The sequence below is a fragment of the Kockiozyma suomiensis genome (assembly GCF_038497685.1).
Source record: "Kockiozyma suomiensis strain NRRL Y-17356 unplaced genomic scaffold V2V93scaffold_1, whole genome shotgun sequence".
Taxonomy (NCBI): domain Eukaryota; kingdom Fungi; phylum Ascomycota; class Lipomycetes; order Lipomycetales; family Lipomycetaceae; genus Kockiozyma; species Kockiozyma suomiensis.
The window spans coordinates 315,293-329,676 of NW_027117664.1; the positions used below are offsets into that span (position 1 = coordinate 315,293).

Genomic DNA, 14,384 nt, shown 5'->3' on the forward strand with positions numbered 1-14,384 from the left:
CTGCTACATGATTGACAAGAAGGGCTCCGTACGTATCGCATTGGCCCCGTTCAACCTCTTCTCCTAACCTCCTTCTCTATAGCTCGCCGCCCGCATGGCCGTCCGCCCAACCCACATTGCCCGCGCAAAGGAACTTATCCAGCAAGGTGTGATCATCTCTGGCGGTGCCATCACCTCCAGCTACTTTGACCCTACTGTTGAAGGTGCCAAGCCTGACATCATTGGATCTTTGATTATCATGGATGCTGAGTCCCTGGACAAGGTCTGGGAGATCATTAAAAGCGACGCTTACGCCGCTGAGGTCTGGGATTTCGAGGCTTCCAAGATCAACCACGTACGTTTGCGTTGGATATTGTTTTCTGTTCCTACATTTCTTCCCGTCCGTGCTAACATTAATCATTATCTAGTTTATTCCTACTTAAATTCTGTACATGTTTCAACTCATATGTCGTCTTAATACATCTGTCCAACATAAAATATATACATACCTCCCCCTAGATATTTTCTAGCTCCCACAAACCCTTCTTCTTAATAAAAATTCCATTGCCATTGAACATTAGCGAGAGGGCTCGTTTTATTATGTCCAAATATGAACTCCGCACTCCTATCGATTAGTTCGACATCATCATCAGCAGCAGGGCCTTCAATGACCTCGTCAGAATCTAGCCAGTAGGGTCTCACGTCGGGTTTGTCGCCCGCCTCTGCCGATATCGAGTCAATTAACTCCATATCATGATTTTCGAGCTCGAAATCGATATTTGCGATTTCCTTAATTCGATTAGCTGAAGTAAGTTTAGGCAGATATGACTACAAGGTAATCAGCGAGTTAGCATCGGTGAAAATAGTATTCATATCAAAAAAAATAAACAGAGCAGATATACAATTCCTTGCTGCAATGCCCACGCAACAACAATCTGTGGTGCACTCCTTTCGTATTTTTTCATAACCTGTTGTATTTTCGGATCTAGCGCTGCTTTCATCATGGACGATCCTAGCACATTGTATCCCGCAACATGTATACTTTTCGATTTGCAATAGTCAACTATTGCCTTCTGGGAACAGAGTGGATGAATCTCGCCTGCACACATATATTGAAATTAGTATAATTTTTTCCATCTCGTCGCTTGAGAGTAATATCATACATTGATGAACTGCAGGAACAGTTAGATCATTCTTCTCGCAGTACTCAACAAAAGCCTTCAACTGAGGAAGCGAAAAATTTGCAATTCCTAAACCTTTGCATTGCCCAGCTTCGACTAACTTGTGCATCCTTTTCCATGTATCGTAAAAATTCCATACATCGTCGGGGATTTTCACGCCGCTTTTCCAAGTCGTATACGGGTATTGTATATAAAACTGTATAGACGTTTTCTCTTAGAAGTTCTTCTTGCATAAGTGAAATTGGATATATCACAAACTTACGAGATCAATATATGAAGTATGTAATGCTCTAAGAGCCTTGACAATTCGCTTCTCGGAGTGAATGTGCTTTGAATTCCATCTGTAATGATCCCGTCAATATTTCACTCCGCTTTTAAAAACGACAGAAAATAAACCATACAGTTTTGTCGAAAGAAAAAAATCCGAGCGGTCTATTCCAGACGATGAGACTTTCGTACCGATAACCGTTTCGACTCCCATTATCTGGTCAATCAAGTCATGTTAGACTTCGTCGACAATGATATTGAACTAGTTATTTGCAACTGTGCACTCACAGACGAAGTATCAAAATGCCTATATCCCTGTTCTATCGCTGCCTATAGCATCATAAGCAAACTGTGACTTCAAGTGGTTGAAGGCATATATATCATACATTCATAGTTCTAGACACCTCAGCGTATGTGGTCGCAAATGTCCCAATTCCCAGAGCTGGTATCTGGGATCCATTCCGGAGAGTGAAACAGCGAGACAAAGTACTCCTTAAATCGGTAGATTAGCTATCAAATTAGATAACATGACAAGCAAAGACACATACCCTGCAGCCATAGCTTCGAGTTGGCAATCCTCCAGAGTAGAAGCAGTATCTCATCTCCTGCTGACTTATAAGTGTATAATTAAATGGGGTTTGTACTCGAATTAGGGGTCGCGAAGGTTCAGTACTCGGGCGAGCACTATCTCTGAAAAGGGTAAGACCGCAAAGGCGTGGTATTGCCAAAATGTTAGCAAATCATTTCTAATCCCGCGCAATTGACTTTCCGAGTGCAGCTTAAATAGCATGTCTTCCTTCTTCAATACCACCCTTCGATCCTCCGTACAGACCAATATCCCTTCCCGCAATGGCTCCCCGCGTCGCTATCATCGTCTACACTACCTACGGCCACATCGCGGCCCTCGCTGAAGCCGTCAAGACCGGCATCGAGTCCGCTGGAGGCAAGGCCTCCATCTTCCAGGTCCCGGAGACCCTCCCCGAAGCGGTCCTCACCGCGATCCACGCTCCCGCCAAGCCTGACTATCCCATTGCCACCGTCGACACTCTTGCCGAGCACGACGCCTACCTCTTCGGTGTGCCAACTCGCTATGGTACCTTCCCTTCGCAGTGGAAGTCTTTCTGGGACGGCACTGGTGCCTTGTGGGCAAGCGGTGGTTTGATTGGTAAATCCGCCGGCTTCTTTGTGTCTACTGGCACTCCCCAGGGTGGCCAGGAGACCACCATCTCCAACTCGCTGTCGGTCCTTTCTCACCATGGAATCAACTACATTCCTCTCGGATACCGTGCCTTCCCACAGCAGACCTCGTTTGAGGAGTTCCACGGTGGCTCGTACGTACTCTCCTGAATTTATCTACTACCTTTTATGTTTTATCTGCTGCTAACCATATCTTTCGTTCTAGGCCGTGGGGCTCAGGTACTTTTGCCGGCGCTGATGGCTCTCGCCAGGTTACCAAGCTCGAGAAGGAGATTGGCGAGATTCAGGGTAGCTCGTTCTACAAGATTGTCGAGAAGCTTTACTAAGTTTGACCTCTGTTGCAACTAGATTGTCGGTTAGTTTTAGATTACACTTGCTCAATTGAACCAATATTAATTGGATTATATTTAAACGTACATATTCTTTCGTAGATCAAAATTATTAGGCGGCTTTCTCGTTCGGCTGAATTAAGCTCGGCAATTCTGGGTTTCCGTTGACGATGCGGCGTCTTTGATTGCGACAGCGCGCGCATAGTCATCTGCCAATCAGTTGGCGTCCCTAGTCGATCGACCAAGATAACAATTTATATCTGAATATATCGGTGGATATTATTGTGTAGATTTGTTTTAGAGTTTGAGAGTAAAGTAAATTGTGAACCGAAAACCGGCCTGCAGTTTCATCCTCAACGTGATGTGAATTAACGTCACACCTTCCTCTGGTTTGAAAAGACATCTAGAGACATTTGTCAACTTGAAGATGCATATTTCGTCGTACTCGGGGGTTAGTATCGTCCTTATCTGCAAGTGTTTCAAGAGCTAAACCAATACTTGAGTAGGAATCTCCATCCTCTGGGAACCCTTACGATGAGACTCTGATGGATCCACTGATGGATCCACAGATGTATTTCCCAGCCGAGATATTCGTATTGATACTGCAGCACCTGCCCTTCCTTTCCATTGTACGGCTACAGTGCGTTAACCGCTCATGGCGCGACACAATTCTCGGGTCACCAGAACTTTGGACTTCGCTCGATTTCTCAGAGACAACTTTGCCGCCGGGTTCTGAAGCGGTATTTCAGTGTATCGAGCGTGCGCGGAGCAGTCTTAAATCAATTCGCATTCGTGAAATGAAGAGTTTATTGGAGCAAGTGATTGTTGAAAGGTACCTTGTATCTGAAAATCTCAAAGATATGTTAAAGCATCTCTCCGCTATCCATTTACTGGCTCCTACGTCACTATTCAACGATAGAACATTTTTATCTGAGAACAAGATATTTTCTCAACTAACGAGTATCACCGTGCATATTCGCAATTCTCAGGAGTTCGTCTTGTGCCTTCTGCATCATCCTATCAAGACTCTAAAGCTCGTTCATTTTGATGTAGACTGGTTCGAGATGTTTCGAGAGACAATACATTATGAGATACCGACTTTTAACACTGTTGTTCTGGATAGTATAGAAAGTTTGCATATTGGATCTAATGTTCCGGAGGAAAAATACTTATACCGCTATCTCACGTCCCCGCTTTTTGGATCAAACAAATGGATATTACTCTGGATGGTTGGTCTTCAGCGACTTCTTTCGATCCTACCGAATCTAAAGCGTTTTCGTATGGTCCGCATCGACGCTTTTGCAATTGGCATGGGCGGTTTTCAAAACGCAGCCGAACTAGACCTCACCCACTTGCATAAACTAGAAACTGTCGATATTCAATACTCAATGGTTCCACAACTTCTCTTGTACGCCGGATCATCTGCAATTCGTGCAATTAAGTTTGTTTGTTCGACAGAGCTACCGCGATTTGTGGTCCAGAATTCGGAGGGAATCTGGGTTGACTCGCGAAATTCGACAGAAAGACCGCGATTGCGCAAGTTGATCTTGGCGGATGTCGCATATCCGTTTCTGGGTAATTTTGCCTTAGTGCGTATGTTGCGCAGTGTGTCAAGTCAGTATCTTGAAGAATTAGATTTATCATCCGCATGCTATCATCGGCTGTTAATTGATTATTGTTCTTCGATATATGCCGATATCGACCGGTATCATCGTCCCAGCTCGGACGAATTTGAAGAGGATCCTGAGAAATACTCTTTAGCGCACAGTATCGTTTATCAGTGTCCCAACATTCGCCAATTATCTCTAGGAAACACAATTCAAGACGCCTCGCTTGGCGTATTCAGACAGCTGTCCCATCTCGAGAGAGTACAAGTGGAATACTCTCCTGTTGTTACTCGATTTGGAGTATTTGATCTTTTGGGCATCCCCTACGACAGAGCGGAAACTGACAATAGATTTGTCCCTACGAGTGAAATCTTACAAAAAGTTACTTCTATATCGACAAGTATCACACACTTAACAGTCCGCGACTGCAGAAATATCTACCCGGATTTACTTATTCCTATTGAGCAAAAATTTGGTATCAAAATATTAGTCTACAGTACAACAACTTTTACCATTAACGGCGAGGTTAACAATTTAGATTTGTTGACCCATTACAGATGGTTCGAGCACGGTTCTGATCGTATTCGCAATCTTCCAGAATTGAGAGATAGGCCAGAATTGAATCGTAGTGGATGGCGGAGTGATGCTCATTGGGTTTGATGAGTTCTCGGAGTTATGAATTTTAATTCAGGGGTGATTCGGAGTTTTACAATTGTATATATATATAATGTAATTAGCGGATCTATAGTAGTACTCGTGTCAATTATTATCTTACAGAGCTGGTAGAAATATGAACTAATAAACACTCGAAACCATTTTCTCCCAGAAATATAATCAAAACAAGAAAAAAAAAAAAAAAGATAAAACCGAAATCATCCGAAAACCCCTTCCAGTTGTATTATTTACATCAAAGCATGATTAACGATGGAAATAGTGAAGTTCGATAGGTCTGGCAACCATATACGAGACAAACGAGAAGATCAAGGCAAACTGCCAACCGACATCACCTTTGCACGCAACGGCAATGGGACCTTCATACCAAACCTGACCCATACCGAGCACAGTTCCAGCGACACCACAGCAGAAGGCAAAAGTCGAGGCATAACCAGGCGGTAGCGAGCTAGGATCATTGATCTTGGTAATGTCATATCCGTAAAGGTTACCGCGGCGGAAGATAAAGTGCTCAGGGAGTGAGATACCCTCGTAAATGCAAATCCAATAGGCGATGATACTCATAAAGTTCGACATAAACTCATCGAAGCTGTAGAATGCACCCATGGAGACTCCAAAATATACACCGGTTCCAATAGTGGACCACACGAAACGCGGGATGATAGCAAAGTAGTGTGAAATGATCTGCATCGAGAAAGCGAGCGAGTAGATATTGACGACACTGACACCAATGCACGACAAGGCAAAAAAAACAACGCAGAATTTTCCAAATCCGTGAAGAGAGTTAGTGACGAGGACAGAGTACACCAGACCTCCGATCGAGTTATCATTGTACTCAGCATCCCATGCAGGAGTGTTGGCAGCAGCAGCCATAATGGCAGACCCAACAATGGAGGTGAAGTTAAGCGACATCCAAAGGGCAAAGAAAACCGAGAAGAATATTTTCTTCTTGCTGGCATCCTTCTTCTGGTAAACGGCGTAGTCACAAGCGTAAGTGGCCCAACCATTGGCGCCGCCAAAAACAACTGAACCGTATGAAAGAACGTTACCAGCCTCGAGCGCGCCAGTGGATAGAATACCAGGAGAAAAGTTACCAGACATTTTCAAGCGGGCAATCAACTAATAGTAGCAGTTAGCAACAAGCACAAAAGAATCCAAAAAAGGCATAAAACAGCCGCATACAATCCAAATAATAACAAAAGTGAAAATCCAAGAATATTTCTCGTAGTTGTGCACCAACTTGTAACCAAACATTCCCAGAATGAGGGTACCAATGGCAACAACAAGAATACCAGCCCAGGCAGGCATGGCACCGTCGTTAACTGAGTGAAGAAGTGAAGCAGCAACAATAGTGTTCAGTGCGGTCCAGCAGATACATCCAATAACGTTCAAAACACCAAAGATTTTGACTCCGTGGTATCCAAACCAGAAGCGTGAAAACACCATCTGGCGGAGACCGTACAGAGGGCCGAAAAGAGAGTAAAAGGCGACAGGAAGACATCCAAGACCGTTGAAAAAGATAATGGTAAGGACCGAGTCCCAGAAGGAGAGACCAAAGGTAGAAATACCCAAGCATCCAATAGAAACTGGAGGCATGACCAAGTTGGCAGCCCACCAGAAGTATGCGGGCATCCACACATTGGGATCAGAGCGTTGGTCTTCGGGAACGGCTTCGATACCGATCAACTCCATCTTGTACTTGGCGGCGAACTTCTCAAGCTTCCCGATGAAGGAGCTGGACTTAACAGACCGGATGCCCGCAGCATCGGCGGACGAGTCGTCGTCCGAGACAGCGATAATCTCGCCAGCGGCGACAGACTCGTACTTCTCACTAAGAGACTCTTCAGGAGCATATTTCTCGACATCGACCTCGGCCATTGTGATATTTCAGGGCTTGGTGGGGTTCAGCAAGTGTCGTACAGAAAATAAATAAAAATCCGAGGATGGGCAATAAGCTTCGACTTATATAGCGCTGAGTGCCCAAACAGAAGGCACTCATTTACTGAGTGCAGGTGGACACCTCGCAGATTACGGGCAATCGCTGGTGGTTTGTGCGCCTGAACAGCGCTGTCACCCTTATCGTACTGACGACCGAGTCCACATACGCAGTTCAAATAAAGCACCTCTTGTAATTTGCTTCTACGCCATTCATGATAGGTGCCCAGACAGATAGCCAAGCGACCTTTGGCAAGACTGGTCGGAAGTAGTGCTTATTTCTTATAAGAGGATGACTCTACGAGACAATGAGTACTCGGCCAGGAGAAAAGCTATCGCAAACGCGACCGGTCCCTTTTTTTGACAGAGGCCTATTGTTCACTGACCCACTCGCTGCAGATAAGAAGCTTGCTTAGCTATGTGCGGGACCAGAAAAAGGAGGTCAGAGCGAAAACTTCTAGACGGATAGCGGACCTCAGCGTATTAGATAGACTCTCACGACAAAACTCTACTCTGGATGAGGAGAGGCGTTTGTTTCTGTTTTAAGCCGTGAGTCTGCAGCAAGAGTCAGGCGTGTCTGTTTTTGTACGCTGCCCGACGCCACTGGCGTTCGAAAGGCGTATTTTGTCTTAAGTTACATCAAAGGATTTGCAGATATTCTTCTTACGTTCTAGAGGTGCTCTTCTCGAAAAAAATTCACTTTCATTGTCTGTGTCGCAGTCTTATCATTATCGGTCGGTGCTGTAGCCGGGGCCTTCCTTATCGAGCCCAAAGTTTATTTGGAGTCAACAAGTCAACGGACCACTACCGATAAACTATCATAATGGCCGTAAATGCCATTTGGCTGCTTAGTTGAATGAGGATGCCCTTCTTTGAGGCACTCGTGACGCCAGCTTGTAAAATTTATACGGTGACCTAAACATCTCTTGGCCCTGATACGGTGACTACTTAGTACATAAGCGAGATTACTTGCTCTTCTTACTAGCTGGCTGTTGCCCTATAAATGATCAAAAATCTCATTGCAACAAGTCATTTTCTGTGCTTGCTGCATTCGGACGTCACGTAGCCTGTCGCCGGAAGTTGACGGTAATATATATCGGTACCGACTTGGCAATCTGGTCTATGAAATGATCTTTAAGCATTTTTGTTTATGCCAAGCCAAGCTAGTATTAACATCTTATTTTCATTGTTGTATACTCTCCGTGGAAAAGATCGACCCGCAGTTTCCTGCGTACTCCAGATTACAGGTATTCGGTCGCAAGTTATGTCATTTCGCAAAACAAGGTATCTAGTTACGTTGTCCCCCTAATTGACAAAACTGCAATAGTCGAAATGTATCGTTCCGATAGGGTGGCTTTCTACTTTAGGAAAAACTGCTGCTGGGTTATGAGACTCGGCATCTGATCAGCAGCGGAATCTTCCTTGACGAATGCTCACATCAAACTAGCTTTACCGGTTTCTTCGGGTGGCTGATCCTGGCATGCCGAGAAAGTCGCCACTAAAGTGAATGAACACGTGAAGATATGAGATTTAGTCTAGGAAGTAATTCTGATTTTACTACTGTAAGTTCCAAATACTTTCAGTTCAAAAAGATATTCCCTTTTTTTCTTTTCCTCTAGTGCGGTTTATGGCAATGCAAATACTGTAAGACTGGCGCAGAGTGCTGCGAACTTATCCCCAACTCTCATTCATACATCCAGTCGCAAGGTCGTCATTCAGAAAAAAAACCGGTATTGATAATCTCTTTTACAGATTCCATCGTTAAACAATGCTTTTACTCCCATGATTCCGATAAGGTTTCCTGCATATCTTCCATACTTTCTGTTTAAGTGAGTCTTTACTGGTACTCCTTCTGGATGATGCAGAGACTAGTCGATTGATTGCGCTCGCATAGTTGTCATAGAGTATTCTTATTATTGTAACCTTTTAGACAATCCTAAAAATGAAATTATAAGTAGCTGACTAGCTTGCACTGTACTCGTGACTAATCTATTCTCTTAAAAGACAACAGAACTGGTCTGGTTAAGAGCAAATACAATTTAATAAATAATAATGATTAGGGTTTTGGCAGAAGTTGGGAGAAGGCTGAATGTCTCGTAGCATATTACTCCATTATACTCTACTGAAACCCTAACTTCGGAACAAAAACGTCCTGTTTTATACTGATAGTGAGAATTCGTGCCTATCCAAAAACCTGCCGCTGAGTCTCTCATTTGTGACTTTTGGACGATCTATTACATTATGTTATGACTGACCCATAAAACTGTTCTTGAGTATACTGTGGTTACGAGTTTGGGGTGCAGTTTAAGTACTACATCCTAGATGCGGAATGGCAGTCATCTATCTTGTAAGGGCAGTATTGATCAATAGCGTATAAACAATAAAATCCGCTTTAAATACGTTCTCAAATTAACTGCTGGCTGCATGGTGGATTTTGGATTTTAGGTGAATCAGTGAGTTTGTCCTTGTATCAGAGTAGAGTAGAGCAGAGTTTGAGTAAAGAAGAGTAGTGCGCTTCTACTAGTTGCCGCTACCAAACGCATATAGATCCCAAGAAAGAGCATTCTCTATACGTTCTGTGCATTCTACATAATAAAACTAATACAAGATCAACAAACCATCGTTCAGTGTTCAACGTGCTATCTCATCTCGATCTATGCTAACAAAGTCCCAATATGCGACCTGCACGTCCTTACATATGCACGTCGGAGTCCGAAAATCGAGAGCATAGTCGATGACCTTCGTCACCATCCGAAGTTCTTCCGCCTTGTGGCAACACGCCTGTATATAGCAGTTAACTCCACATAAACTATGTCCTCTAAATTATGCCCTCTTACAGCAAAGTGCGGGGTAAACTGCAGTATAAGAAGCCGCCGAAGGAAGGCTCTAGGGGTTCTTTGACAACAAACATCTGCCTACTGTAATACCTGCCCAATGTTTGGACGATCTGAAAAAACTGCTTCTCTACAGTCAGATATTGGCGCGACTGAGGCTAATGTTCAGGTTCGTCACCTTCAGCGCCTGACTTTTTCAAACATTATCGTATGCCATCCTCTTTCTCCCCATAGTGGCAGACAGCGCTAAGTCTTGTAGGCTATTCTTTTAGCTGGTCTGGGTAGCTTTACCTTTGGATACGCAAATAATGCTACCTCTGGTTCATTTGCTCAGACAACTTTTATTGCAAAATTCCTTAGTGGAAATAACCCGGAAGCGGTCATAAATGGAATTCTCGGAGGGTAGGCTGCACTGTTGTCTCTCAAGCATACAGGTTGCTAATCTGCTACACAAGTTTCCTCGGTGGCGGTTATGTAGGTGCTGTTATTCAGGCTCCTATCTCTAGTAGATGGGGAAGAAGAGTTACCACTGCCGTCGCTGCAGTTCTCATTATTGTCTCTGGAGCTCTTGACGCGGGCTCTGTCAATATCGCAATGTTTACTGTATTCCGTAGCTTCACTGGTGTTGGGGCGGGCATGCTCCTGGCAAACTGTCCTGTTTATATGAGTGAAATCTCCCCTCCACATTTGCGTGGTATGCTTGTTGCAAACCATTCAATTGCTATTGTCTACTCTTATACCATTTCCTCTGCTTTTGCTCTTGCTTTCCATTTTGTTACCAAGCCGTATCAATGGAGGCTACAGTTTGTTATGGAGACTATTTCAGGACTGATGCTATTATGCTCTCTTTATTTTTTGCCCGAATCGCCGCGTTGGCTGTGCGAGCAAGAAAGATACGATGAAGCGTGGACGATTCTCAAGAACTTGAACAAGACTGAAGAGGATCCTGAAGCCACTATTGCCGCTGGTGAAATGGCTCAGATCAGAGCTCAGATTATTGAGGAGCGAACTCTGCCTAGAGGCTACATGTATATTGTTAAAACTCCTCATCTTAGGCATCGAGCCATTAGTTCTTTTCTCATTTGGGTAATGGGTCAATCTACTGGTATGCTCGTCATTGCCAACCTGACCCCTACTCTCTTTGCAGGTCTAGGTTATGGTACTGTGCTACAACTTGCATTGGCCGTTGTATGGTGTGTATGTGCAATGATTGGATGCTACGTAAATGCGGCGATCATGGACCGCGTAGGACGCATCAAGCTGCTCGTATCTGGCGGCTACCTGTGCACTGCTACGCTTATTATTGAGGCTGTGTTGCAGAAGTATTATCTCGATGGACATAGCAAGGCTGGTACTAGTGGCGCCGTGGCCATGTACTTTCTGTTTATTTTTTTCTATGGGTCAACGATTGATTGCGCGGCATACGTCTACATTTCAGAGGTTTGGCCTACGCATCTGCGCAGTTACGGTATGACTATCGGTTTGAGTTCTTTCTTCTGGCTTGCGCTGGCTTTCATTACACCGGCTTCTTCTGGATTTGCATCTATTGGATGGAAGTATTACTTTCCCATGGTTGGTGTCTGCCTTGTGTCGACGACTGCAATTGCCTTTATTTGCCCAGAGGTATGTACAACACTTTTCTTTTTTTTTCTGATACTTGTCTAACTCATCTTTGTTTGTTATTAGACTGCTAAACTTACTCTAGAAGAAATCAATAGGAAGTTTGGCGACACCGTTGCGCTTGAGCTGAGCTCAGCCGATGTCATAGCGAATGCGATGCTAAAGGGCGGCACTATGCACTTTGAAGAGGCGCCATCTGCAGCTGTGGCTGAGACAAAGGGGTAGATATTGCTGTCTTTATTCGAAAAAGAAATCTCTAAGCACGAACATCATGGTGAAAATCTCTTGATAATACTACATCCATTTATTTTGGATTGAGCAGAGACTGCATGATATTTACAATTTTAGTCTCGAGCAGTGCGGCATGGGTATCGACTTCCGCATAATGATTACAGGTGAAAAAGACAAGTCTACCCTGAGTATATCCTTTGAAACTAGGTATTTTTGAGTTAAGCGATATTTTATAATATGTAATTAATGCTTATGAATATAATGCCAAATGAGCTCAACCGGCTTAGCAGTTGATAAATCAAAAAACTGCAGCCTGAATGATGAAGAATACTGAGAGTACTACTAGCGGATAAGATATGCTTTATCTTATCTAGCGATTAGTGTCATGCATTGCTAATACTGACATCAATCTCTCCCGATCTCTAGCTGATCTGTATATGTCGTAAGATCTGAGTAGATAGTGACCGTATTCGCTATATTTTACTTTCCATTATTCGACTAGTAGAATGGCGATTAAGAGAGCTAGGGTTTAATTTTCTGCTGCAGCATGAAAGCGAAATTGTACACGAGAAAGGTTGAAACAGTTCAGAATCGATAATTCTTCTGTCGTCATCATCATCATTCGAAGACTGTGATTCATTCCTAGCTGGCGAAGACAAGACAATAGACAAATGGTAAAGGGTTACCTACATGCAGCCGTCAATCTTGTAAACACATAAGCTACAGAGACATGAGCAACTTGAATGCTTATCGCTCGTCGGAATCATGCAATATTTAGACTGTCAATAGCGCTTGCAAATACATGGCGATTCAGCCTGTGGTGTGCTAGCGCGTCTCGTATATTAGGTCACTTAGGTGGATCTGACGCAATCAGACTACAAGGTCCGTCCAAGGCATGATCCGTGCACGACTATGAAATCCGATTAGATTACAGAAACGGCGAAAGTATGGAAGATACCGCAGTGGTAGCATTGTCTTATTCTTCGAATGCGTCGTTTTGCTAGTGGTGCGAATTCCACGAAAGATATATTCCGAAGTGTGCATCTACGGCTGTTTATAACCATTCCTTGAACTGACATGCTGTCTCCATCGTCTGCAGTGACTGTCTCGCAGTCGGACGCATCTGAATATCCTGAGAAATCTCTGTTTGAAACAACAGATGCAGCATTCAATTCAAACTTAAGAGAGGTCGAAAAGCTTGACCCGGTTAATGGTATTACATATCCAGACGGAGGTTTCAGGGCCTGGTGCGTCGTGTTTGGGTCTTGGTGTGCATATTTCACTTCCTTCGGACTTTGGAATTCGTTAGGTGTATTTCAGTCATACCTATCGGAAAACCAGTTATCGCATTATAATACTGGCACAATTTCTTGGATTTTCTCGCTCTATTCGTTTTTGCTATACTTTTGTGGATTACAAGTTGGTATGATTATCTCTGTCGGATTTGCTTTTGGCCAGCAGACGCTGAAATATCTTTAGGTCCGATTTACGATAAATACGGTTTGCGATTTTTAGTCATAATGGGCTCTGCAGGATTTATATTTGCTCTGATGATGTTTAGTCTAAGCTCAGAATATTATCAATTTTGCCTCAGCTTCAGTCTCGTTGGTGGGATATCGTGTTCCATGATATTCACACCGGCCACCGTTGTCGTGGGACAATGGTTTAAAGAGCATCGCGCCTTGGCCTTGGGAATTTCTTGTACGGGTGGAGGCTTTGGTGGTTGTATATTCCCTTTAGTAATTCGATCTTTGATACCGAAAGTTGGATTCGGATGGGCAATTCGTATCGTTGGATTTATAATCCTAGTATTGGCAACATTATCAGTCATATGCATGCAAACGCGACTGAAGAGTGAACCCGGAAAGAGCGCAATGATTGATCTTGGAATGTTCAAAGACAAGTTGTTTGCCACAACTGCTTTTGGTAACTTTATGATTGAGCTTGCGCTTCAGATTCCTGCCACGTATGTGGTGAGTTATTGCACGTCTAAAGGGTTTTCGGAAGAGTTTGGATATATTGCTATTGCGGTTCTTAATGCTGGTTCGATTTTTGGCCGGTTTATTCCGGGGTATTTTGCCGATAAGTATGGCGCTTTCAATTTGTTAGTTGTCACGGTCGGCTTATCCAGTATATTTACTCTTGGAATATGGCTCCCCCTTTCAATTATTGACGCTCAGAATAAAGGTGGGCTAATTACTTTTCTGGTTCTATTTGGATTCTCATCAGGTACCGGAATATCTTTAGTACCAGTTTGCTTTTCTCAGGTTTGCGATATTCGCGACTACGGCAAGACTTATGGAACCGCGTATACCCTAGCTAGTATTGCAACTCTTATTGGTACACCAATTGCTGGTGCAATTTTAAATTCAATGGATAATAATTATGCTGGTTTGGTAGGTTTTTGCGGAGCCTGTTATTTTGTGGCAGGGTTCTTATTGATTTTTGCTCGTGCATTTGGGGGTGGATTCAAACTAAAGGTTGTCTATTGATGCATGTTATATTTGAATTTATGGATTACGGGGTTATAAT

At 43.6% G+C, this 14,384-nt stretch overlaps 7 protein-coding genes across 7 annotated transcripts; 5 read left to right on the forward strand and 2 right to left on the reverse strand.

The window, feature by feature from the left end:
- Nucleotides 1-82: 82 nt before the first annotated feature.
- V2V93DRAFT_362088 (uncharacterized protein) lies at nt 83-477 on the forward strand. Its single transcript, XM_066908272.1, has one exon. It carries the CDS (start codon nt 95-97, stop codon nt 455-457), a length of 363 nt encoding a protein of 120 aa, XP_066768387.1. The 5' UTR covers nt 83-94; the 3' UTR covers nt 458-477.
- On the reverse strand, nt 385-2,096 carry V2V93DRAFT_362090 (NADP-dependent oxidoreductase domain-containing protein). Its single transcript, XM_066908273.1, has 8 exons — nt 1,976-2,096; nt 1,814-1,919; nt 1,716-1,757; nt 1,562-1,644; nt 1,423-1,501; nt 1,143-1,356; nt 882-1,078; nt 385-807 (listed from the first exon to the last, which is right to left on the reverse strand). Exons 1-8 carry the CDS (start codon nt 1,984-1,986, stop codon nt 529-531), a joined length of 1,011 nt encoding a protein of 336 aa, XP_066768388.1. The 5' UTR covers nt 1,987-2,096; the 3' UTR covers nt 385-528.
- Nucleotides 2,097-2,136: 40 nt separating this feature from the next.
- V2V93DRAFT_362092 (flavoprotein-like protein) lies at nt 2,137-3,040 on the forward strand. The gene is made up of 2 exons (XM_066908274.1): nt 2,137-2,758; nt 2,830-3,040. The coding sequence occupies exons 1-2, from the start codon at nt 2,277-2,279 to the stop codon at nt 2,948-2,950; spliced, it is 603 nt and encodes a 200-aa protein (XP_066768389.1). The 5' UTR covers nt 2,137-2,276; the 3' UTR covers nt 2,951-3,040.
- Nucleotides 3,041-3,054: 14 nt separating this feature from the next.
- On the forward strand, nt 3,055-5,376 carry V2V93DRAFT_362094 (uncharacterized protein). The gene is made up of 2 exons (XM_066908275.1): nt 3,055-3,404; nt 3,460-5,376. The coding sequence occupies exons 1-2, from the start codon at nt 3,381-3,383 to the stop codon at nt 5,218-5,220; spliced, it is 1,785 nt and encodes a 594-aa protein (XP_066768390.1). The 5' UTR covers nt 3,055-3,380; the 3' UTR covers nt 5,221-5,376.
- Nucleotides 5,377-5,478: 102 nt separating this feature from the next.
- On the reverse strand, nt 5,479-7,110 carry V2V93DRAFT_389386 (permease for cytosine/purines, uracil, thiamine, allantoin-domain-containing protein; the record flags this gene model as incomplete). The annotated part of the gene is made up of 2 exons (XM_066912356.1): nt 5,479-6,351; nt 6,415-7,110. The coding sequence occupies 2 exons, from the start codon at nt 7,108-7,110 to the stop codon at nt 5,479-5,481; spliced, it is 1,569 nt and encodes a 522-aa protein (XP_066768391.1).
- Nucleotides 7,111-9,830: 2,720 nt separating this feature from the next.
- On the forward strand, nt 9,831-12,324 carry V2V93DRAFT_362101 (general substrate transporter). The gene is made up of 4 exons (XM_066908276.1): nt 9,831-10,209; nt 10,261-10,403; nt 10,457-11,624; nt 11,688-12,324. Exons 1-4 carry the CDS (start codon nt 10,102-10,104, stop codon nt 11,844-11,846), a joined length of 1,578 nt encoding a protein of 525 aa, XP_066768392.1. The 5' UTR covers nt 9,831-10,101; the 3' UTR covers nt 11,847-12,324.
- A 605-nt stretch (nt 12,325-12,929) lies between these two features.
- On the forward strand, nt 12,930-14,344 carry V2V93DRAFT_356085 (major facilitator superfamily domain-containing protein; the record flags this gene model as incomplete). The annotated part of the gene is made up of 2 exons (XM_066907996.1): nt 12,930-13,275; nt 13,332-14,344. 2 exons carry the CDS (start codon nt 12,930-12,932, stop codon nt 14,342-14,344), a joined length of 1,359 nt encoding a protein of 452 aa, XP_066768393.1.
- Nucleotides 14,345-14,384: the final 40 nt, after the last annotated feature.

Excerpts from the sequence above, each read along its gene's own strand:
- V2V93DRAFT_362092 (XM_066908274.1), top strand. The coding sequence starts at position 2,277 with ATGGCTCCCCGCGTCGCTATCATCGTCTACACTACCTACGGCCACATC. Across the intron at positions 2,759-2,829 it reads GAGGAGTTCCACGGTGGCTC|GCCGTGGGGCTCAGGTACTT; the intron begins GTACGTACTCTC and ends CTTTCGTTCTAG.
- V2V93DRAFT_362088 (XM_066908272.1), top strand. The coding sequence starts at position 95 with ATGGCCGTCCGCCCAACCCACATTGCCCGCGCAAAGGAACTTATCCAG.
- V2V93DRAFT_362101 (XM_066908276.1), top strand. The coding sequence starts at position 10,102 with ATGTTTGGACGATCTGAAAAAACTGCTTCTCTACAGTCAGATATTGGC. Across the intron at positions 10,404-10,456 it reads ATAAATGGAATTCTCGGAGG|TTTCCTCGGTGGCGGTTATG; the intron begins GTAGGCTGCACT and ends CTGCTACACAAG. Across the intron at positions 11,625-11,687 it reads TTGCCTTTATTTGCCCAGAG|ACTGCTAAACTTACTCTAGA; the intron begins GTATGTACAACA and ends GTTTGTTATTAG.
- V2V93DRAFT_362090 (XM_066908273.1), bottom strand. Across the intron at positions 1,645-1,715 it reads GGCATTTTGATACTTCGTCT|ATAATGGGAGTCGAAACGGT; the intron begins GTGAGTGCACAG and ends TTGATTGACCAG. Across the intron at positions 808-881 it reads GGGCATTGCAGCAAGGAATT|TCATATCTGCCTAAACTTAC; the intron begins GTATATCTGCTC and ends ATTACCTTGTAG.
- V2V93DRAFT_362094 (XM_066908275.1), top strand. The coding sequence starts at position 3,381 with ATGCATATTTCGTCGTACTCGGGG. Across the intron at positions 3,405-3,459 it reads ATATTTCGTCGTACTCGGGG|GAATCTCCATCCTCTGGGAA; the intron begins GTTAGTATCGTC and ends ATACTTGAGTAG.